This window comes from Mauremys reevesii, linkage group 26 (assembly GCF_016161935.1).
Source record: "Mauremys reevesii isolate NIE-2019 linkage group 26, ASM1616193v1, whole genome shotgun sequence".
Taxonomy (NCBI): domain Eukaryota; kingdom Metazoa; phylum Chordata; order Testudines; family Geoemydidae; genus Mauremys; species Mauremys reevesii.
Genome location: NC_052648.1, coordinates 4,597,519 through 4,620,707, shown reverse-complemented (window position 1 = coordinate 4,620,707; position 23,189 = coordinate 4,597,519). Strand labels below are relative to the sequence as shown.

Here is a 23,189-nt window from a genome sequence, read left to right as displayed (position 1 = left end):
ACTGCTGCAGTTTGAGCCCAGAGACCCCTGCTGGCCCCTGCCATCCAGCCAAGGCACCGGCCGGGTCAGGGAAAACAGCCTGGAGGAGAAAGAAGCTCAGTAAATCCATGGTCACTTTTTGGACCTACACAGCTGATGTGCACACCTGTGGCACAGGGATAACGGCCGGCCCCGCCCCCTCGGCAGTGCGAATAGCTGCAGTGTTAATGAGAAATAGGTAGCAGGTGGACTGTGAAGAATAAATCACTCCAGGCAAAAGTCCCTTGCTGTTTGGTTTGGCTGGTGTTACAGGCCAGGGAGATGAAAGGTGTGCAGCTAATTGAATGAGGGGCCAGATCCTGGTGGAAGCTCCAGCAGCATAAATCCAGAGGAAGCTGATTAAGCTAAGCAGATAGACCCATTGGAACAAAGCAGAGGTTGGTCCATGGGCTCTTGCAGCCTCCCGGAAACGGGCTGAGATCAGCGTGGGTCTGGCTTGTGTTCCCAGGCCGTGCACTGGGCAAGGGGTGGGAAGCAAAGCAGGGTGCTAAGCAGGACTGGCTCAGGCTACCTGGGAGTCTCAGCATTGCCGCTAACAATCTGGGAGGCACGGCGGATGCTGAACGCCAGCAAGGGCAGAGAAATCCCATGAAGGCCCCTTGAAGGGAGCAGGGAGAGAAGCGAGGATCCCGTGGAAACCTGCAGCCGAACGTGTCTGGAGGGAGAGGCCTGGGGCAGGGCTGGAGGAGACCAGGGTGGGACTGAGAACTTGCAACACAATGAGTGGGGGGCTGGGTGGGGCAATATGGGCCCCGTTCCTCGCTGGAGGTGGGTGTGAAAGGCTGCCCTCCAGATTTCACTAGAGTAAGCAGCTGGCCAATGACCTGGAGGAACACCCAAAATCATCGCTGATAACGCTTGCAGGTGACCCATAAACTGGGGGCACGGTAACCAATGAAGCGGGCGGGTCACGGATTGATTCAGTGTGACCTAGATCCCTTGGTAAGGGGGGTGCAAGTAAACAAGATGCCTTTGAATACGGCTGGATGTAAAGATATACGTCGAGGAGCAAAGAGCGTTGGGCATGTTTACAGGAGGGGGGACTCTGCCCCGGAAGTGGTGCCTCTGAAAAAGATTTGGGGGGGGGATAATCAGCGGACCGGGAGCTCCCAGGGTGGCGCTGTGGTCCAAAGAGCTGATGCCATCCTGAGATGCATAAATAAGGGAGCAGAGAGGCGACTTTACCTCGTGTTTGGCCCTGGTGCGGCCGCTGCTGGAATCCTGGGTCCCGTTCTGGTGCCCGCAACGCAGGAAGAATGCTGATAAACTGGAGCGGGTCGGAGAAGAGCCGTGAGGAGGATTAGAGGGTTAGAAAACCTGCTGTATAGTGAGAAGCTGTTGAGCTACAGGGTGGCTTGATCCCAGCCCGTACATGGGGAACAAACATTTAATACGGGGCTCTTGGCTCCAGCAGCCGGGGCTAGCCCGCTCCAAGGGCTGGAAGTGGCAGCTGGACGGATTCCGAGGGGATCCAAGGTGGGAATTTTTCAGTGAGGGTAATTAGCCACTGGAACAAATGACCCAGGGGCCGGTGGGTTCTCCCTCACTGGCAGTGCTGCAATCCAGACTGGCTGTTTGTCTAGCAGCTCTGCTCTGGGAAGGGTCTGGGGGCTGGTCTCCGGCCCGGGCGATCCAGGGATCAGACCCTTCCGGCCTTGCAGGGGGTGAACGTAGGCTCTCCCCAGCCTTTGCCATCTCCTGCTCCCCTTTCTCCTCCAGCTGCCCCCACTCACCTGAGCCCCAGCCCCCCCCCATCTCCCACGTGCCCAAAGCAGCTGGCTTCCAAACACCCAGGGAGCAGATGGTTTCCATGGCAACAGGCCGAATGACGCATTCCCAGCACTGCCAGCCCCTCTCCCCTCAGGGGAACCTGCCACCGGGCTCTGACAGAGAGCGGGAGGGGGTGGTGATTGGCACCTGCCTTGGCGAGGGGGGCGGCAGGGGCTGGGCGCTGGCACAGAAGGGGGCTGAGAGCGTGCACAACTGTGACACCGTGTCTCTCTCTCACACACACACAGGGACACGCACATGCACACAGGGGTGCATGCACACGCATTCACGTGCACGCACGGACAGGTGCACACACACACACACGCGCTCCTATGCATGCACACTGCTTGTGTCTATTCACTCCCTCATCACACCCCCTTCCCCTCTCATCCTGCCCCCATCTGGCCCATGCACCTCGCCTGCCCCGTTCACTCCACATAGGGGTTGTTGTGTGGGCAGATCACTTCCTCTCTCTCTCCCCCACACCTGCGTCTCGCTCATCTGCTGTGGGTTTGTCTAGGACAGGGGAGTCAATCCGGACTCAGGCAGAGGGTGGATTCACTATGCCGGGATAGCCACGCTGGCTGGTCTGGGGCAGGGACGGTCTCTCCGTGTGTCTGAGCAACGCCTGGCACCCTGGGCCCTGAGCTCAGCTGGGGTCTCCAGAAACATGAATAAATAACACTGCTCTTCCCCCGGGGGCTTCTAAGGCCCCATTACCTCAGTATTGAACCCCCACCCCACTTGCCCTACAGACACCACCCCCATACACTGTTCCCCAGAGGGGCATATTGCACCCCACTCTCAGACACACCACACACCCTCCAGCTAGCAATATGAGAGGTCTAGGTGTGCCCCCCGCAGCTGAGCCGTGATGCTAGGCCGATATGTGTGGGGGTGCAGTGCAAGGCATCCATTTCCTGGGTGTCATGCTAGCAGGCTCCCAAAGCTGGTGCCTGCGGAGGGGGAACATCACTGCATGCTGGGAGGGAGACATTTACCCTGGGCACCGTGTGCCACCCTGGATCAGGGTCCCTGCCCAGCCAGGGTGAGGGGACAGGTGAGCTCCTCACCCGCATCACCCAAGAGCCGGGCTCTGCCTCCTAGATTCCCAGCGGGTGCCAGCCGCTGTTCCTGGCTCCGGGGTCCTGTGCATATTCCCAGCCCCAGGCTCCTATAGGGACACACACACACACACACACACACAGAGTCTCCCTGCGCCATCACACGAACACACACACACGCTCAAATGCATCTGAGCCCCTCAGACACTCCCGTTCCGTGTCTCTCTCACACCTGCCCTGCCTCTGCCTGGATAAGGGCCCTTGCTGAGCAGCGCACCGCTGCCTGGTTGTGACCCCTCCTGCTCCCTGCCCCAGCGCCCCCACTTTGGAACTCAGGGCCTGCTGGGGTGACTCTAGGGCTGACGAGCACCGCGGTGTCGGGCTCCCCACCAACCTGCCTCTATAGCAAGGATCCTGTGTCACTCACCGAGCTGTGGATTCCAGGTCCCAGCTGCTCCGTATCCGCAGAAAGCAGAGAACGGGGAAGGGGGGGGCCCATATGGGAACCATGTCCAGAACGCAGAAGCCTCTGTGTCCTGCGGGGGGTGGGAGCCTATGGCTGAGGGGCCTCTCTTGCCTGGATAAAGAAAGCAGCCCCCCCCCACGAGCAGAAAATTCCCCTCCCACTTTCTTATCGCTTTATCCCCAACGCCCCCTGGAATCAGCCCACCCGCCCGGAGGCTCCAGGTGGTAAAATGTGGCTTGGGCTGGCTCTTTAATAAAGGAGCAAGGTGCTGTACCCCCCCACCCCTCGCCGTGGGTAGAGCCCCATGCCAGCAGGTAGAGGAACGGGACAGCTGCCGAGGGGGAGGTCCCCTTGGGAGTCCAGTCTTGCTCCTTCCGTCACCTGGGCTGATGGGTGGGGCTCCGGAGGTGGTTGGTGGCAGGGCAGTGGCTCCAGGCCCCAAGTGACTGGCCAGCTGGGAGGCCGCTCTTACAGGTGGCCTGTGTGGAAGCTGGGGCTTGGCACTAGGCTGGGGGGGTGGCCCTGTCCGTTGACCCTGAGCCAGGCCACGTGGCCCTAGGGCAACCCCGTGCCGGTGCGTTCCAGCTGCCGGTTCATAAGCAGAATGGACCTGGCACAACACTGGGTCCTCCACGGTGTGTGTGGGGGGGGAAGTCTAGGTTAGGCACCTCCCGCCTTGGTTGCAAAGGAGGCAGCCTCTAACCCCAGGCGAAGCACTCCTCCAGGGGCCTGCTGGCAGGGGAGGGATTCTGGGCAGGTGCCACGGAGCCCTTGTTTAGAAGGGAGAGGGCTGGAAGCTGGCTACAAGGTTGGCACGGCAGCCCTCACCCAGGGGAGATGGGAAGTGACAGAATTGGACAAGGCAGAGCCAAAGGTCTTGTTGCAAAGACCGTTGGTCGAGGAGTGACTGACCCAGACCAATGAGGGATCAAGCTCCAGACACTTCCACCTGGGGAGATCAGATATTCCCAGCCAGGCCATGCTATAAGCCACTGATCACACCAACCATGCGGGAATGCAGGAGTAATTTATTTATTTCAGGAAGACTAGTTCTAGAATAAAGGCTACATTGTAATATCATCTTGTTCCTTTCTTTCTTTGTTCGGTTTGTTTTAAAAAGCCAGTAATGCATGGGAGCTAGTTACTGATCTCATGCTGGCGTCAGAGGGGGGTCTAGGCAGGACTGGTATTTACAATGCAAGATACGAGAGTTGCGTTTCAAAGCACCATACAATATTCAAGATGCCAGTCTCTTAGCTGGGAGTACGTTATCTTCAATATCATATGACCGGGCGAGATACACGTGTAAACAAACATCTTGCTCCTCGTTATTATTATTACTGGGCCTCGTTTCAAGGTGATGTGGATGGGTCAGTCCCTCGACAAAACTCCCCCCGGCCGTGCCTTGCTTTCGATACACAGCCTGGCACCTCCGGGGGTAACAGGCTAATGGGGCGATCCCAAGCCTGGCTCCCCCCGTCCGAGACATGGGCTGAGCACGGCTATGCTGAGGGGGGCTTCACTTGAGTCAGAGCCTAGGTTCCTCGTGGGGGGCCGCGGCCAGCCCCCCTTAGCGTCAAGGGGAAAGGTTCCCACTGAGCCGGGGGAGGCTGCTCTGCCTGACGGATCGGCCCTGCTAGCCGAGCAGACCGCTTGCTCAGATTGCACCAGGGGACGTGGGAGGGATTTGGGCTTGGCAACCCACCCCCCGGTGGCACCAGCGCGCCCACCCCGGGCCAGGGATAGCCGAGGCTCCTCCTCGTTAACTTGCAGCACAGCGGCTGCTCCCTGGACCCCCAGCCAGGGAGAGGAACGAGCTGCTGGCGAACCCCAATGCAGAGAGACTCCTCCTACCCGCTAGTGGACAAGCCGCCCCTGGCGGTGAGGAGGCCCCCAGCGCCCCCTAGGGGATGGGTTTGGGCGAGCAGAACATCCCTTCCCTGGTGCAGAGTCGGGAGGGGACCGCCTGGCTAAGCCACCCAAGGAGCAAGCTCAGCAGGGAACGCAGCTAGTGCCTGGAGGGATGCCAGCTGCTTCCTGCTGAGTCCTCCTTGGGCCGCAGGGAGCCCCCAGATTCTGCCCTGCCTGATGGAGCGAGGGGCTGGGAGGGGGTTCAGAGAGAGCCCTCCCCTCTTCCTCCTCCAGCTGCTCACCCAACACAACCCTGCTCTCTCTGCGATCTGACCCACCCCCTTATTAGACATTATTGTGGCTGTCTCTGCATATCCAGGGCTGGAGGGGGCCAGATCCCCCCGCTGGCATAAAGCGACACAGCCCCTATTGACGTCCGTGGGGATTTACTCCCGCTCGGGGAGCTGAGCCTGGGACGGGCTGCCCCGCACAGGTCTGCAGCCCAACTCTGCAGGTTCAAGGAGGCCAAATCCTGCCCCCACTGGAGCATGGGGTAAAGTCTGGTCAGAACTTCTCCCCTTCGGGTGCTGCTTTGGACTCTGACTCGCCTGGGGTTTGCCAGTCTCCAGGCAGAGCTGCCCCCACCCCCTGTGATGCTTCCTTCACCGGCTCCACCCATGTGGCCGTGGTGATGTCACCGTGGCATCAAGCCACCGGCAGGCTACCCCAGCAAGGCAGCTGGGGGAGGGGTGGAGGGAGAGGCCATTGGGCCCAGTTCCAGACCTGCCTTGTCTGCAAGACTGCCAAGAGTCCAGCAGGCAGCACGTGCATCAGGCCCGGCCTCACTCCCCGGGGCCCGGCAGCGCAAACCCAGGGGTGCCCCCGTCAGTGCTCACCACCATTGTGCTAGGTCAGGGCTCCCGAGGAGCCCCACACATTGTGCTTCGGCCGGCAGCTTCCGGGCTGCGAAGGGTTAAAGAGGCAAGGGGGCTGGTGAGTGGCAGGGCTGAGCTCAAGGGGCTCCTGCCGCAGAGAGGGGCCCAGGCTGCAGGGGTTCTAGGTCAGCCTATTACAACCACAGGGGCTGGGTGCAGGCTTTGGGTCCAGCTGGGATGTGCCTGGGGTCACCCCACTTGGCACGGCTACCCCTGAGCATCTGCAGCCGTCGGCCCTGGGGCCCAACGGGCAATTCCCTAGGGAGCGTAGGGATAAAATACCCGCTGCTGCAGTACTGGCATTGCCAGCTGCGGTGCTTGGGGCTGCCCCTGGAGCAGACCGGGGGTGGGGGGGGCGCACGGCTGCTGTGCATTGGCAGGGAGGGAGGGTGGTACTTGGAGAGCAGGGAGGAGGGTCTTTCTAAGCTGGGTGGTACCCACTGGAGCACACCCTGTGCCATCCGTCGCTGCTGGTTTGCTCACTCTGGTATGAGGGTTTAAGTGCAAAGGTTTCCCCTCCCCCCGGCTCCTGATTCAGATGTCACAGAGCTGGACCATGGCCCTCTGCAGAGTCTGTGGCCGCTGGGGGAGGAAGGCTAGGAAGCAGCTTGGGATTCAGACGTCGCTAGCTGGAGAGATCCAGCCAGATTTGCAAAGCAGGCCCCTAGTCCACGTGCAAAAAACAGGGCACTGTGCGTGCAAAAGGGGAAGTGTGGAAACCGTGTGTGCGCAGAACAGGCATTAGTGCAAGCACCAACGGGCAATCAAGCCTGCGGGTGCCCAGTTTTTGCGTGCATATGCTTGTCTCGCACCCCCACCCAGTGTGTGTGCACCATAGCCTGTTTTGCACCACCACTACCAGCTGTTGTGCACCAAGGGCTGCCTGCTTGCACCCGGAAATACACTGGTTGCACAGACAGTGGTGCTAGGGGCAGATGTTTGCATAGACAGTGGTGCTAGGGCAGATGTTTGCACAGACAGTGGTGCTAGGGGCAGATGTTGCCCAGTGACACTTTCCACTTCAGGCTGAGATTCTTACCAAACCTAGCACTGCCATGCCTGCCCCAGTCCAGCCTGGCATAGCCCGGCCCGGCCCATCAGTTTGCCCCCATCCCTCAATGCCCTGAAAATCCCACCGGCTCCACACTGCGTCCAAAACACCATCTAGGTGCCGGCGCTCACCCCTCCTCCTTCACCTCTAGCCCTTTCACCCCCACTGCTGGCTAGGTATGTGCTATTCTTTTAGTCACCTCTGCACTACCGACCTCTCACGCTGCGCTGGTGCCACTTGGCATTTTGGCAACAACAAAAGAAAAAGGCAAATCCTGGGGTGAGAAAGGGATCACTTCTCTCTGGACACCCTGCCCTCATCCCACCTCACAGCTGCCTCGGCGTAAATAACTCCCTTCCAGCTGGGTTCTGTCTCGTCTCGCTGCGCTCCCATTCCTGGCCACTCCTCCTAGGCTAGTGTCTCGTTCTCTTTAACTTGGCCGTGGCCAGCCAAAATCCTCCTTGGGCTGAGCACATGCATTTTGGTTTTCAGTATCTCCCACTGTTCAAATAGCCAGGGCATTCGACAATGTAGAGACCCCTCCTTTGAGTGCCACTGCCCAGTGGGGTATCGTACCCGCCCCAGCTGTCCTTGTCGGCTCCCAGGTCCTTGTGCAGATCCTCATTGATTAACCAGCGTCTCTTGGAACTTGGGCAAACAACCTGAGAGCGGCCCCATCCCCAGCAGGGCCGTGGTGACCTTGGGATTGTGTTCCAGCCTCTACACACGAAGCGCGTTGCTAGTCCTGCAGTCTCCGGTTAAGCGACGTACATCAGATCACCCCTTTGGGAATTGTGTGTGTTCCTCTGACTGGTAAGGAAGGGTCTGGTGAGGGCTGAGAGCAGCCTCTTACCTCTCGCTTGTAGATCTGGGGTCTCGGCGGCGTTGGGGAACCAAACAATGCCCCCCTATGCCCCAGCTAAAAGTTGTCTGTTTTAGCAGCACTCTGTTCAGTTCGTGCCGGAATACGTGAGTGTATCTGTGAAGGGCTGAGTGTCCATGCCAAGGCTCAGACAGGTCTCCCCCCAGGCTGCACCCACAGACGGAGTCAAAAGCCAGAGAGTGGGGAAGAGAAGAGAGAAAATGTTGATCGAGAGTCTTCTTCCTGCGGCGTTTCCTTGGCTTCCCCCACGCGTCCCTCGTCTCGCTGCAAACAAACGCAACCGAAATGCACGTGTGCGACCCAGCCCCCAGTATTGCATATCCCCCTTCCAGAGAGCGAGAGCAGGGCCCTCGTCGCCAGGGGAGGGGAACGTACCGAGCGTGGAATCGGAAAGGGAAACGGTCCCCAGAGCAGTCACAGTGATAAGATGCAGCGAGAGGGAGGAGTGGGGGAGACGGGAGGGCAACGCCGATGTTTAACTTGTAGGGTGGAGAAGAGACGAGGGACAGTCCGGTGCTTTACATAAGGCTGCATTTCCCCTTGATTTTGTCTGTCCTCTTCTGCTTGTTGGACCGCTTGCCGTCGATGTTGAGGCTCATGTTCCTCCTCTTCTCCAGGTTGAGCAGCTCCTGGAAGAGCTCCTTGACGTTGTAGTTCATCTTAGCCGAGGTCTCCATGAAGGCGCACTTCCACTCCTTGGCCACGGCCTCCCCTTCCTTGGTCTCCACCTCCCGCTGGGTCTCGTCACACTTGTTACCCACCAGCATGACGGGGATGGTGTCCACGCTGCCCTTGATCTGCAGGATCTGCTGGTAGATGGGCTTCAGCTCCTCCAGGGACTGCTTGCTGGTGACGGAGAAGACCAGGATGAAGGCGTGGCCTTTGGAGATGGAGAGGCGCTGCATGGCCGGGAACTGGTGGCTACCCGTGGTGTCGGTGATCTGCAGGGTGCAGACGCTCTTGTCGCAGCTGATGACCTGCCGGTAGGTGTCCTCGATGGTGGGGATGTAGGTGTCCCGGAACGTCCCCTTCACAAAGCGCAGAACCAGGGAGCTCTTGCCCACACCGCCAGCTCCAAACACCACCACCCGGTAGTCATTGCTTTGCTCGGGCATTTTGAACGGGAGATGCTGACGCACCTGGGGGGGGGATGAGACAAAAGGGAGCGAGAAAGAGACAGGTCACAGGGTGGGAACGATGAGGGGCAGGAATGGAACGGGCATAGCAGGGCGGGATGGGCCAGACTGGCTGTAGGATTTGACCACCCAGTGCGGCAGACGGCTCATCTGTCATACTGGTTCCAACCATCAGTCCCTGCACTCCACCTCCCCATCTCCTTGGATGGGGTGACCAGACAGCAAGTGGGAAAAATCAGGACAGGGAGTGAGGGGTAATAGGTGCTTATGTAAGACAAAGCCCCATATATCAGGACTGTCACTATAAAATCAGGACATCTGGTCACCCTACACTGGAAAGGGTAAAGGAAGGGCCACTATGCCCATTTGACAGACAAGGGGATAAGGTGCAAAGAGAGTCAGTGACTGGGCCATGGCTCCACAAGGATCAGGACTTGAACCTGGCCCAGCACCCCCAACCCCAAGGCACAAATCGCTTGCATTTCCCTAGCCCCTGGCATGCCAATGGCATCACCTCACCCACCACTGAACTGCAGCCACCTCTGGGGTGGAGCACGGCAGCTGGCAAGCAACAGTTGCACGGGGCAACCCAGACTGTGCTAGTCTTGGAGCTTGAGAATGAGGGAGAACGACTAGGCTGGCTGGTGCGGGGAATGTGCTGGAGGGATCGGCTCTGCCGCCCCCGACTGCAGTGGGAAGAGAATAAACCCCTGATTGTCAGCATGGGGCCCTCTCCTCAGCCTGCCACCCGGGCTCACGCTGCCGATGGTGTCACCCCCCCGCCAACACAAAGAGCCAATGTGCCGTGGAAGCCCGGGCCGGTGGGGAGGGCAGGGCTGGGAGCGAGGGGGACTCTGTGCCGTGCAGCTCCCCGGCTGCACCAGGGAAGCTGGCAGAGGGTCGGCCAGGCCCTGCATGCTAATCAGCCTCCTTGGGTGTTCTCCAGCCAAGCGGAGGCGGTGAGGAAGGGCCATCAGCCAGAACCTCCCCCGCTGCTGTCACGCACCCCCAGCGCCACAGAGGGGAGCCCTGGGCTCGGGGAGACGCTGGCTGGGCGTGGGATGGGGCTGGGGTTCCCTGGGTTTCATGCCAGAGGGACTGACTCCCGTGGGGTGACTCCTGCTTTGCAATGGGTGGGGGCTGGGGTACGTGCTGCTTGGCAGGGAGCCCGCGCTCCAATATCTCCCCCACCCCCTGGATGCAGCACATCAGGGGTCTCCTCCTCCTCTGGCAAACCTCCATCTGCTGCCAGCCAACCTCCCGCACATGGGTCAGGCAGCCAGGAGCTCGCAGACCCCGGGCCCTGCTTCTCTCTCCCAGCACCCCCAGCTGGCAGGATATCGGAGGGCGGGGCAGGTTGGATGCTACCCCCTTGCTCCACAGAGCAAGCCTACGGCTCGGGAGCAGGCTTGGAGGGGGAGGGAGGGGCACGGCCGTTAGCGCTGGTGCAGCGGGGCAGGAGAGCAGCAGAATGGGGGCGGGGGGGGGGAGGCTGGGAGACCCAGGATTTCCTGAGGGCCGGCTACTGTGTGTGCATGAAGGGGGGAACCCCACGGAGGTTTCACTTCCCCAGCCCAGGTCTGGGAACGGGAAACTGGTGGGTGTGGGCTGGAAGTGGTCCAGACACCTGAGCACACATCCCCGGGGCCCAATCCTGACCCAGCGGCATAGTCCCATGGAAGTGGATAGAGTTACTCACTTGAGTGAGAATTAGCCAGGTGAGTAGGCGGTGGCAAAATCAGGCTTCTGCATGTTGTTCTTTTGTTAACACTTAGGGGCCCCAGCTGAGATCAGGGCCCCACTCTGCCAGGTGCTGCCCAGACACAGTAAGAGCCGGTCCCTGCCCAGCTGAGATCAGAGCCCCCTTGGGCCGGGTGCAGCCCAGACACACAATGAGAGCCAGTCCCTGCCTCGAAGAGCTCGCCCTCTAAACAAAGGAAGGCTCATTAACCCCATTTCACAGAAAGGAAACTGAGGCCCAGAAAGATTAAGGCCCACATTTTAGAAGGGATTAAGGTGCCTAAACACCTTTAAAAAACTGGGCAATCTCCTCGCAGCTAAGCCACCCTTCCTCTCCACGTCTGGGTACTTCTGCCACGTGCCCATCGGTCCCTGAGTCCACCCCACAGGAGTCCAGTTCCAGTTCTCTTCCTTCCCCAAGCGCCTCTGCTAACTCCCATCTCCCCTCTGGCATTGAAAACCCCTGGGCTGGAGTTCCGTGCGCACCCCAGAATGGAGCCTGGCTGTGCCAGTGCTGGGCATAGAAGAGAGATGGCTCACCACCCGCAGGTGGTAACCACTTCTCCTCACCCTCCGTGGGGTTTCTTTGTATCCACTCCAGCTTGGTTTCTGACCCCTCCCCAGCAACCGGCGATGGATCCAGAGGTCAGGTGGTGAAATTACTCGCAGCATCTGGCGATTGGGGTTTCCAAGCAGCCCTGCACTGCCAGGCAGCTCCGCAGCGGCACCGTGGGTCACGTCTGCACAGCAGCTGCTGTTTTAGCTATTTAAAAACAAAAAGGTGTGTGTGTGTGGGGGGGGGGGTCCGTACATCCAGAGGAGCGGGGAATGGGGGGGACATTCCTCTAAATTCCCTTCTCATTGCTAGCAAAGGGTCCATTTTTCCGGCCTGTTGGATGAAATTCACCCCTGTGCAAAGGGCGAGCGTAGCCCAGCAGTCCTGGCTTCCAGCCCCGCCCACTTTAACCTACTAGCCCCCACTCCACACCCAGAGCTGGGGGTAGAGCCCAGGAGTTTTGATTCCCAGGTCCCTCTCTCTAACCACTGCAGCCCCCACTGCCCAAGAACCGCGCCGTCTGTTTGCCCTTGAAGAGTCCTTGCGGCACCGTCCCCACTGAGAGAGCCCCAGGCCCCTGCCCCAGAACAGACTGGGCCAGGGAACGTGCAGGATGCAGTGCTGGGTCCTGCCTTGCTGCCCGGGGGGGACTTCCCAATAATAGATCGGCACTTTCTATTTTGATAAGATGCCACAGTGCAGCCAGATGGCCCGTTTGCTGCCACCGGCACAGCATCTGTAGCAGGGCTTGCTGGAAGCTCACAGTCTCTGAGGGGGCGAGGGCTGGCTGGCTGCCGCCCCCTTTTGCCTTGGGGTGCCCGGCTCGGAGCTGGCGCCGTTCAGCAATGACAGGAAGCCAGTGGCGTCGCCGGCCAAGGTGAAATGAGTGAGTTTGGGGGCTCTCAGTCCAGTGGCAGGAGAACAGGTGCCCCGGACACTAAATTCACCAGCACTAAGCAGCCGGGTTCTCGGCAGGCTTAGCAGACAAGCTGAGGACTGAGGCGGCCACAGCCAGCCAGCTCCCCTCTCTGCCTACGGAGAAGTCAGGGGCAGCGTGCGGAGGGGGCTGACTCTGCAGGTCCCCAGGCTCTGCCAGGGCTGGAGGGTGAATAAAAGGCTTCAGTCTGCCGGGCGTTCAAATCGGCACCTTCAGCCAGCAATAAACACTTGGGAAACTGAAACTCCCCCCCACCTGCGCCCTGCAACACTCAGGGGTGGGCGCTGCACATCCCTGCCTGGGGAGCTTCCAGCAAACCTCGGCTCCGATTCTGCTGTGGGACGAACCCAGCACCGGGATGCTCAAAGCCAAGGGCTGGGTTAGAGCACTGGGAACCCCACACGGGCACCATCCTTGACCTGCTTTGCTCTGTTGACATGGGGTGGAGGTAGCTGTGAAACTGTGGGGCCTTCAGCTCAGCAGCCATGTGGGGCTCAGTGCACAGTGCAGACCAATGAGACACACACACTGTGCTCTCGCCAGTGGAGACTTCTCATTTGTCCTTTCCTGCCCCCGTTTTCCTGAAGGTTTTTTTAGACTCAGTGTATGCATTCTGCCCCTCGCACAGGGAAATGTTAAGAATTTACAAGGGAAGGGAAGGATTCCTTGTAACTAACAGCGCCAAATGCCACCTGGGACATAAAAGTTGTATTCAGTTCTTCGGACTCATAGCAACACTGGGAACAAAGGGACGTCATTCCTCTGGGCCTCGCGCAAGCATTTACACCAGTGCCAAGTGAATGCAAAGGCACCCGGATCTCGTAGCATCTTATACCAGCTCAGCCCTAATGTAAATGATTGCCCAAGGCTGCAAAGAATTGGACCCAAAGCTTCCACAGTCAGAAGCCAGTTGATGCTGTTGCTAGTGACATCCAGGACAGAATATTGCTGTGATTACAGTATGCCTAGGCACCCCAGCTGAGATCAGCGCCCCATAGTGCCAGGTGCTGCACAGACACGCAGTGAGAGACAGGCCCTGCCCGGAAGAGCTCACCACTTAAATAGACAAAGGGTGGGAGGGGAAGTGACTTCCCCATCCCAGCAGGTCAGTAGCAGAGCTGAGATTCGAACCCAGGAGTCCTGATGCCCACTCTGCCAGACCACACTGCCTCACGTAGCTTTCATCTGTTTTGTTCATAGCACCTCCTGGAGGGCTAATGGGAGGGAAGCCACCACTGCTGCATTCAAGTCAGCAGACCTGACTCCGACAGACACACAAGCTGCAGATCTGCTGAGTGAGCAGCTGCCATTTTCACACAGGCGTTTGTGGCTGTTTTAACGGCAGTGGCAGCGAAAGACACTTTTGATCAGCCACTTCCTAACTCCGGGGACAGCGTGAAAAACAACAGCACCCACCAGGCGCTGTGGTTAATCACCCCTCCAGTGTATTGCGTTACCCAGCAGCCCTGAATCCCGCTGGAGATTCTTTAATACCGTTCAGAAATTTCCCTCCGCCGTCTCCATCAATTATTGATGAACATCGCTCCAAACAACAGCCCGATTCACCAGTCATTGCACCTCACGAGCAACTCCAGGGAAAGGCAGTGGGGTAAAGCCAGGGTGAGTGAATGGGGACATTGAAAACCAGGCAGGTTTGGGGAGATGCCAACACTAATCTGCCCCATAGATGGCACCCGAGTCTGGGCATCAGTGTGGTGTGGTGGATAGAGCATAGTCCTAGGAATAGGGACACCTGCTTCTATTCCCAGCCCTGCCACTGGCCTGGTGGGTGACCTTGGGCATGTCACTTCACCACCGTGCCTCGGTTTCGCCATCTGTGCAGGAGGGATCACGAGACCGACAGTCGCTTTGTAAAGCGCTTTGAGCGTGACTGATGATAAGAGCCAGGGATTAGCATCGTTCCTCGACCAGTTGGAACAAGAGCATCTCCACTGCAGCCGGGAGCGAGCCAGAGAGACAGACTCGAGCTAGTGCACTAAAAATAGCGGTGTGGATGTCGTGCCTCCATCGGAGACACAGGCTAGCCCCCAGCCCCAGGGCTCCAGGGGGCATCTTGCCCCCAGCCGCAGTATAGACCCAGTAATTAACAGGATACTGAATGTGGCTTGGGGCCAGGTTTTCAAGGCAGGGCCCCCAATGTGCAGAACGCTGGGGAAAATCTGGTCACTTCCATAGATTCCTAGACAGGTGCTGAACTCCTGCAAATACCCCAACCCCAGCGCTCCATGTAGACAGGGACGGTTGGAATAACACCATCCCAGCTGGTCCCCAAGGGATTTTTAACCATAACAATCCCAGCCTGCCCTGGGGACCTGATCCCCTCGCCCTGCTTCATAGATGCCAGTGTGAAGTGGGGGTGAAATGCTACCAGGGCACAATGGTAAACTTAGCGCACCCGCTTTGCACCGGCGTGAGTGGCTGCGCAAGGAGCAGGTGACGTGAGACCCAAGGCCAGACGGTGTTAGTTACCCTGACCCGGCCGTTGGGACCTACTTTGCAAGTGAAGACAAGCAAGGTGGAGACAGGAGCGGAAGTCTCAGGGCAGCTACATGGCAGCTGGACGTCCTTTGTTTTTCAGTAAGACACAAACATCTCAGAGCCCAGTGCTGAGAACAATGGAGAATCCACCCCCCATCCTCCACGGAAAACAACAGAGAATCCACCCCCCCAATTGAGAACAATGGAGAATCCACCACCCTGCCCCCATTACATTGGAGAAGCCACTCATCATTGAGAACAATGTCAAATCCACCCCCCTGCTCCCCAATACAATGGAGAACTGAGCCCCATTGAGAACAATGGGAACGGGGAGGGGGGCCTTTGAAAACCTGGCCCCAGTTGAACATCTGAGCAGAGAAAGCTCTGAGTAGGCAGCTGGGCCAGGGAGCCATCAGCACAGAGGAGACTGTTGTGGGGGAGCAAGGGGGGGGTTTACCAGATGATAAAACCCTTCGTCTTTCCCCTGCTCTAGGGCCCTGCAGGCTGAAGGCCCCTCTGATCTGCCCGCTGGCCCAGGCAAGGCTGGTTCGCCATCCTTGATGCTCTCAAAACATCCCGATCCCTTCACAACTGTGCGAGCAGCTGGGAGGGGAACCGGGGTGAGTTCACCTGCTGCTCTGCCAGACTGGGGGGGGGAAGGGGCCTGCACAGGCCAGCAATGGAAAAGTCCCCCTAGTGCATCTGACTTCCCAGTCTGGCTCTCCACCCCCACAGCCCTGTTTGTGTATTTAAACCATCACTGGTTAGGCTTTGTTCTAAGTTAATTTAATGCTGGTGAAAGACAGAACAGGGGGACCCAGGGAAGCTGGGCTTGTGGTAAGGCATTGGAAAGGGACTTGTTAAACAGCCGCTGCACTCCAGCCCAGAGGTGGCTGCATTTCAGTGGTGGGTGAGGTGATTCCTTAGAGGCAAACGGGGTAAGGAAAACCCAAGATACTATGGGGGCGGTTAGTCTTGTGGTTAATGCTAATGGATGCTGAGCACTTTGGAAAATCTGGCCACATCCTTCAGCCACCTAGATGGGAGCTGAGCTCCCCTAACAACATGGCCTCACCTGAACCAGCCACTTCTGGGGAGGGAGGAGCAGCCAGGTAGACAAGATGCTGGTCTGACTGTGTGTGTGTGTTTGGCTGAGGAGCGAGCTGGGAGGCTGTTGGGGTGTGAACCCCGCAACTGAGACTCTGGGTCTGCAAAACTGTTCCGGATCCATCCCCCTTTTTGCCTCTTGTCATTTAACCTCACGGGTTTTTCCCTCCAAGGGCAGGTACAGACCCAAACCCATTTCCCCAGCCAGCCCCTGCTTTGTGTTAGGATTCGCACCTCTCTGCCTTGAATCCAGGCCAGCACAGGGGGCTCTGGCCACTGCACAGAACCTGCCTGCGTTTTCTTCTCCCTTCTCCTTTCCTCTCCCTTTCCCTGCTGCGGTTTCCTACTTCCCCCTCAGCCGACCTTCTCCTGTCCCCAGCTTCTCTCCTCAGTGGAACGCAAACAGCCGCCCAGCCTGAGCCAGGCTTTCAACCTCCTCATCTTTTTAGCTTGGGTTCAAACATAGGTGGAATGAGTTTGCCAGGCCTGCTGAAAAGCCAGCTTGGGGCCCTGGACACAGAGGAACCACCCAGGAGATGCTAGGGATTCCTCTTCTATTGTCCTTGGAAAGACGAAGGCCGGGGTTTGAAGCGTTGAACAGAGGATTCTGCTGTTCCGAACCTGAGCACTGAGCCACCCTTTAAAATACAGAGCTCTCAGACGGCTTTGTCTACACTGGGCAAATGGACCGTGTTAGAAGGCATGTTAAGAGAGGCAGCATTTCCCAGTGGTGAGGGCACTTTCTAGGAGCCAGCCGACCTGCATGCTAGTCTCAGCCCTGCCACTTACCTACGGGGTGATCTTGAGCATGTCACGTCACTGCTCTGTGCCTCAGTTTCCCTCCTGCCCTTCGTCTTGTCCATTTAGATTGTCAGCTCTTTGGGGCAGGCACTGCCTCTGGCTGTGCGTCTGTGAGGCACCCAGCACAATGGGGCCCTGATCTCAGCTGGGACAGGGACCGTCTCTGACTGTGTGTCTGGGCAGCGCCTGGCACAACGGGCCCCTGATCTCAGCTGGGAACTCTGGACACTAGCATTATAATAAAGAAAGGGGCCGTCATGTCCAGGCAACAGGGGACTCTGGCCTTAACCACGAGCAGCTAGCACATTCGTCCATGTCCACACTAAGTGCTACTTCAGGGTTAACCTCATGTTAGCACACAGCCCACCAGCACGGTACATCTCCCCAGTGGAGACTCTGCAGCTAACGACACCCATCCCCATCTCCCCTGTTTCAGATCACACGAGGGGTTCCACTCTAGTGCCATGGTTCCCAGCTACCCCCTGGTGGGCACATCCCAGAGAAAGGAGGGGACGGGCCAGATAGGGTAAAGGGTAAAGCAGTGGTTGAGGTGCCAGCCTGTGACGCAGGAAACAAGGGTCAATTCCCAGCTCTGGCACAGATGCCCTCGGTGACCTTGGGTGAGCTGATTAGATCCGAACCCTCAAAGGGATTTAGGTTCTTCACTCCCATTGATTTCTATGGGAGTCAGGTGCCCAAAGAGAGGAGCGGGGTGGGGGGGGCCGTGTAGGGATAAATACTTCAAAGATTGCGAGGTGCTTGGGCCCCATGGTAACGGGGAGCGAGAGAAGCCCCTCAGCAGGAGAGGTTGGTCCCTCCCACCTTCTGCTTCACCGGGTGACACCCGCCCCTGGGTGCAAAATCCCCGTCCTTCGCCCTGAGCCACTGGTGCCTTCGCCCCGCCAGGCTCGCAGCTCCCTTGAGCCCCAAGGCCCCTCGGGAGGCTGTGAGGCGCAGAGGAGAGCTCACCGGTGGCACTGGGCAGCCTCACCCGGGGCCTGAGGGCTCCTGACCTGCTTGGCAAGGGGTAGATTTGGGCTGAGGAGGTGACAGAAGCAATCGCAGGTGATAAATTCCCAGGGGTGCAGGGCGAACGAGTGAGCAGACAGCTCTACGGCCCTAAGAGTCCCAGTGAGAACCCCCTGGCCCCTAGGCATCACTCCCCCCTCCTCTGCAAACACCGCCCAGCCCCCGGGCGACAGGGGTGCAGCGCCACTGGGCGATGCCCAGCTCATGTGCCAATGCTTGGGTTGGCGTGCGCAGGATGCAGCGCTGGGCTGGGCTCTCTTGATCTCCATGATATGAAGGCCAGAGCTGGACACCGAGCTGTCGGGGTGACAGGACAGGCCTCCCCTTTTGCTGCAAACAGCTGTCCTGCCCCTTCATTCGCAGGTACGTCCCAGGATCTCAGAAAGCCCCCCAGCCCCAGTGGGGGCAAGGCACCCGCTGCTGAGAACAGAATCGGTTCCCACCACTTTTCAGATGATTACGAGGGGCCTGATCCTTCGAGGAGCCGAGCACCCTCAGCTCATGCAGGATGGATGGGAGTCAGACGGCACCCAGCACCCCACCCGCTCCCCTTCATCAGGACATCCCCTCGCTACCCCAGTCAGCAGAATCTGTACAGCAAGGCCATTATCCTGCAGTCCCCAGAGCAGACCGGACCCAGGAGAAGGCAAGTTTGGGGGTGGGGGGGGAGAGAAACCTTCTTATGCTTAGAGCAACTCATGGTGGTTAACTCTCCAAGCCACTTCTCCGGTATTGCAGGGGAAGGGGGGGCATGGCCCAGAAGGGGGGGTGCTCCTGGCACCCACTGTGTCCCATCTTCATCTCTGCCTAACAGCCATTGATGGACTTAACCTCCATGAATGTATCCAGTTCTCTTTTGTATGTATATATATAGAAATCTAGACACACACACAGACACACACATGCATCCACACACGTACACACATTCACATCCACTCCAAGAGCTCGTTAACAGCTCAAACCTGGTTTGCATGCGTCTGTTCATGCTCTGAACAAAAATACCTTGATTGCACCCATACCTATTGGATCCAATTCACCTAATAGCCGGCTGCGCCTTCATTAGCAGCAGGAGCCTCTGATTAGGAAATTGAGTGTGTGGAGGAGTAATGGAGGGGGTTTATTTTGGGGGCTCCATGAGCCAGCTGGCTGCCTTGTGATCACCTTCCCGCACAGAACACGTAGCTATTTATATATTTTTATATATTGCCTACAGAGGGTCAGAATAGTCGTGTACAGCTCAGCACGGAATAAACAACTGCTAATTCCTGACGGGCAATGAGGAAATACTGCACTAGAGAATGCAAAAAGCACAAAAGGAAGATGCTGCTATACAGTATGGAGCTATAGACAGTTACAGGATAGATAGATAGATAGATAGATAGATAGATAGATAGATAGATATGGGGTGGAGGGAAATGAGAGAGGAAAGATAGATAGCTAGATCTATACAAAAATACGTACATAAATCAATCTATACACCTCAGTACATACGCATGGATAGTGCATATATACATCAGTTGATATACACAGATACCTCTGTACATACACATCTCCATATATTTATATGTACACAGACACATTTACACACAGATATACATAGAGACACATGCATGTAGAGATGCCCTTCCATGTGTCGATAGATGTACAGGTGTGTATATAAAGATCTGACTGCAGAGATAGATGCCCACACAGTCAGATGGCTAGAGGGGTGTGTATGACGATAGATGGCTAGAGGGATAGAGAGATGGGGAGGGGGATAGCGGGGCGGGGGTCTGAGGACGGTGGGTGGGTATGGGGATAGGTGGATAGAGGGAGGATATGAGGATGGGGGGTAAGAGGATAGAGAGGTGGATCTGAGGACGGGGGGGGGTTTGAGGATGGAGGGACGGGGTATGAAGATGGGGGTGGACCTGAGGATGGGGATGTGAGGACAGAGGATGGGGAGGTATGAGGATGAGAGGGTATGAGGATGGGGGTGGATCTGAGGACAGGAGGTATGAGGATAGAGGGATGGGGAGGTATGAGGCTGGGGATCTGAGGACAGGGGGTATGAGGATACAGGGATGGGGGGTGTGAGGCTGGGGGGATCTGGGGATGGGGGTATGATGACAGGGGTATGAGGATACAGGGATGGGGAGTGTGGGGGGTCTGAGGATGAGGGGGATCTGGGGATGGGGGGATCTGAGGACGGGGGGTGTGAGGATGGGGGGGATCATTTACACCCGCCCTTCCCCCCCCCGCCAGGGTCCGGGGCTCTCGGGTCCGATGTGCTTTTCAGCGCCAGCCCCCCCGGCCCGCGGGGCGCCGCTGCAGGGCTCCCCGCCCCGCCCGCCCCCCGGGATCGGGCTGCACTGGACGGGGGGGTCCGGAAGGGGGGCACCAGGCGAGCTCGCCGCCAGCCGCGCCCGGCGCTGCCTTACCGTCCGCCCGGCCCCGGGCTGCAGCCGGCTTCCCGCGCCGTGTGCTGGGGCCGCGCTCCGAGCCCCCCGGCCGGCTCCTGCGGCCGCCCCCGCCTCCGGGCCAGCCCCGGCCACTCGCGCAGGGAGCGGGGGCTCTGCTCATGGGGCAGCGGCGCAGCCCCGAGCCCCGAGCCCGGCTCCTCCCTCCCCGCCCGGCGCGGCGCGGCACCGCCAGCTTTGCGCAGAGGCAGCCGCGGCTGGCGAGCGCCTGACACCGGGCGGCTCAGCAGAGCTCCAGCCCCACCGGGAGGGGGGGAAACTCCTCCCCCAGGCCGGGGGGGGGGCGCATAGGAGCCGCTGGAGCAAGGAGGATGCTGCACCCCCCCCCCCGGTCCTGGGGGATTCAGACCCTCAGCCCAGGGGGGGCTTTGGGGGTCTGACCCCTGCCTGGCACAGGCCGGAGACCTGCCCCCAGCATCCTCCCTCCAGCCTCATGCAGCCCCGCGGGGCCTAGGAGCCCGGAGAAGGGCAGGGGGCGGAGGCAAGCGGGTGTTTGTGTGATAACCCCGGCTCCGAGCCCAGGGCTTGCTCAGCCAGCCGGGCGGGGAGGACATGGACCAGCAGAGGAACCCACCCCAGAGACCTGAGCGACCTTGCTGGAGGCTTCTTCCCAGGGGCGACTGGGCGCTGAAGGTGTCTCCTGGCCCAGCTGCTTCCAGAGGAAAATGCCTGCGGCTGGTCTGGCCATGGCAGCTGGAAGGGGGGCCAGGAAAGGCAGGGGCAGAGTTAAGGTGATGGGCTCACCAGAAGGCTGCCTCGGCCAGGCCGCTAAAACATTGCGTTACCTTTTTTTGCAGTTAGTTGCAGGGGCATTTTGAAAGGAAGAGACTCACCTAACCTTGTCTCACTGTCCCCTTGGACTCCCTGCAAGCCTGTCTCCATCCCTCTTGTCTGATGCTTAGACAGGGAGCTCTGTGAGGCAGGGGCCATCTTTCTATTGTGCTTGTACCGTGCCTGGGCCATGGCTGGAACTCCTCGCTGGTGCAGTAATATAAACAATTCATAACACCACAGAAATGGCTCTGCGCCGAAGGGGTTAAAGACCAGCTGGTGCAGATGGAAATTCACCCCTGAGCAGAGGGCCGGTACAGAGTCCATCACTCCCTTACGTCTTCAGCCAAGGGCGTAAGTGGTGCCCAGTCCTTGCTGCATGGCGGGAAATTTCACCCACGTACACTTAAGCCCCCAAAGGTAACCTAGTATCTAGCTGCATTGCACAGGTCCATAGCAATGCTTCCACGCATGCAACTGAAGGGATCCTTAAGGTAGCATCAGAGGCACATGCCGCTTGGCCAACCCTCTTGTTTTCCACCTCACTGGGGCGTTCTGAGGCTTCTGCGTGGGGTAATTTCTGCCCGTCATTAGCTAAGCTCCTGCATACATGCACCTTGGAGATGAAAAAAGCCTTGCCTGGCAGGCTCACTGTGCGTTGCCTAAGGCTCTGCACACCCACTGAGGCGAGACGTGTTTTAAAAAGCTACGATGCAATGGTTTACAGTGGGAAAGGTGTATTTACTTCCCCCCCCACACACACACCCTTTCTCTACCACAACTCAACAGCAACTCTGGGGAAGGCACTCTGTCTCCCCCACAAAATGCACCTTTCGTTTAGACCAGGCCAGGAACATTCATCCCCACGGGTGAGTTTCTGGAAAAGTTACAAGCACGTTGAAAACAAGGAGGAAGGGAGGGGTGGTAAACAAAAGCTGTTTCGCAGTTTTCAGAGAAGTCGGAGGTTAAGAAGAGCTCTGGGTAGCATGGCCTAGTGGCTAATGCGGCTGGAGTAAGGGTCAGGGAAGCAGCTTCTATCCCTGTCTCTGCCACAGACCTTGGTGAGTCACTGGAGCCTGGACTCTTAAAGGAGTCAAAGGGAGGCAGGAATTCTGTCCCAGCCTTCAGTGCCCTGTGCCTCAGTTTCCCTGTAAAATGGTCACTTCCTGTGTGACGTGCTTTGAGATTTACCCAGGAAAAGCCCCTGAGAAGAGTCAAGTAGTGGGATTCTGGTTTCAGTTTCCATGGTCCCCTGCAGACTGGCTCTCTCCAGGACCCTTTCTAGCGTGTTGTCCAGTCTAGGTTTAAAAGTCCCAAGCGATGGGTTTCCCACCACTTCTCTTGGGGGGTCATTACACAGTTTAATGCAGCCTCCCCCACCTTCTCTGCCTCGGAGAAGATTTTCCAGTTTCCATGGCCTAATGCGTCCCAGGCTCTCTGCTGAGATTGCCAGCACACGGTACCAATGGGGTGGTGGTTTTCTGACCCGTCTCCGCCCCTAATCAAATCCAGCCTGGTGGCTGCTGCCCTGAGGTTAAATCCCAGCTTGGGTGGGAGAGGCAGCCCCTTCCCTCCAGCGAAATCTCTGCTACTGCAAAAGCCACTCAGGCCCAGCCATGGTTCTGCTCAGCAGCGGCAGCCACCGAGCTTAATAAGATCATGAAACAGATCAAAACGCACCAAACTGCAGCGGTCTTTTGGGACAAAATTCCTGGAGCAGGTGAGGTTGGGACAGGGGGGCATGGTGGTTTCCCCTCCCCAAATAAAGAGGGCCTCCCCGGCCTTATCTCCACTAGAGATTTGCCCCAGTTTCAGTCATTGTAGCAGCTTCAATGCAAACAGGCCAAGTTGCTATTTACACCAACCCAGCTGAGCTCAGCCTCGCTTGGCTCCACAGTGAGGGCACCAGTGCAAACGGGGGATCCAGTGGTTAACCCGTCCACCTGAGCCCTGAGGATCTGCACAGGTGAACCTGCACCCATAGCTGAAACCAGCTAGTCTGGACAAGGTCCCATTCATGCCTGTGGAGCCCTATTGCCCTCCATGGATTTGCTCCTGATTTACACCGGAGGGAGATCAGGATCAGGCACAAATT

General features: G+C 58.3%; 1 protein-coding gene across 4 annotated transcripts in view; it reads right to left on the bottom strand.

Moving 5' to 3' along the window:
• Positions 1-4,163: 4,163 nt before the first annotated feature.
• The window catches only part of DIRAS1 (DIRAS family GTPase 1), a 33,336-nt gene continuing 14,310 nt past the window's right edge, over positions 4,164-23,189 (bottom strand). For 3 of the 4 annotated variants that reach the window (XM_039515292.1, XM_039515294.1, XM_039515293.1), the window contains one exon: positions 4,164-9,198. In XM_039515292.1, the coding sequence (XP_039371226.1) occupies positions 8,578-9,198 (621 nt within the window). In that variant the 3' untranslated portion in view covers positions 4,164-8,577. Of the gene's footprint in view, positions 9,199-20,284; positions 20,400-23,189 lie in introns of those variants that run through there. The other variant, XM_039515295.1, reaches the window with a different exon arrangement.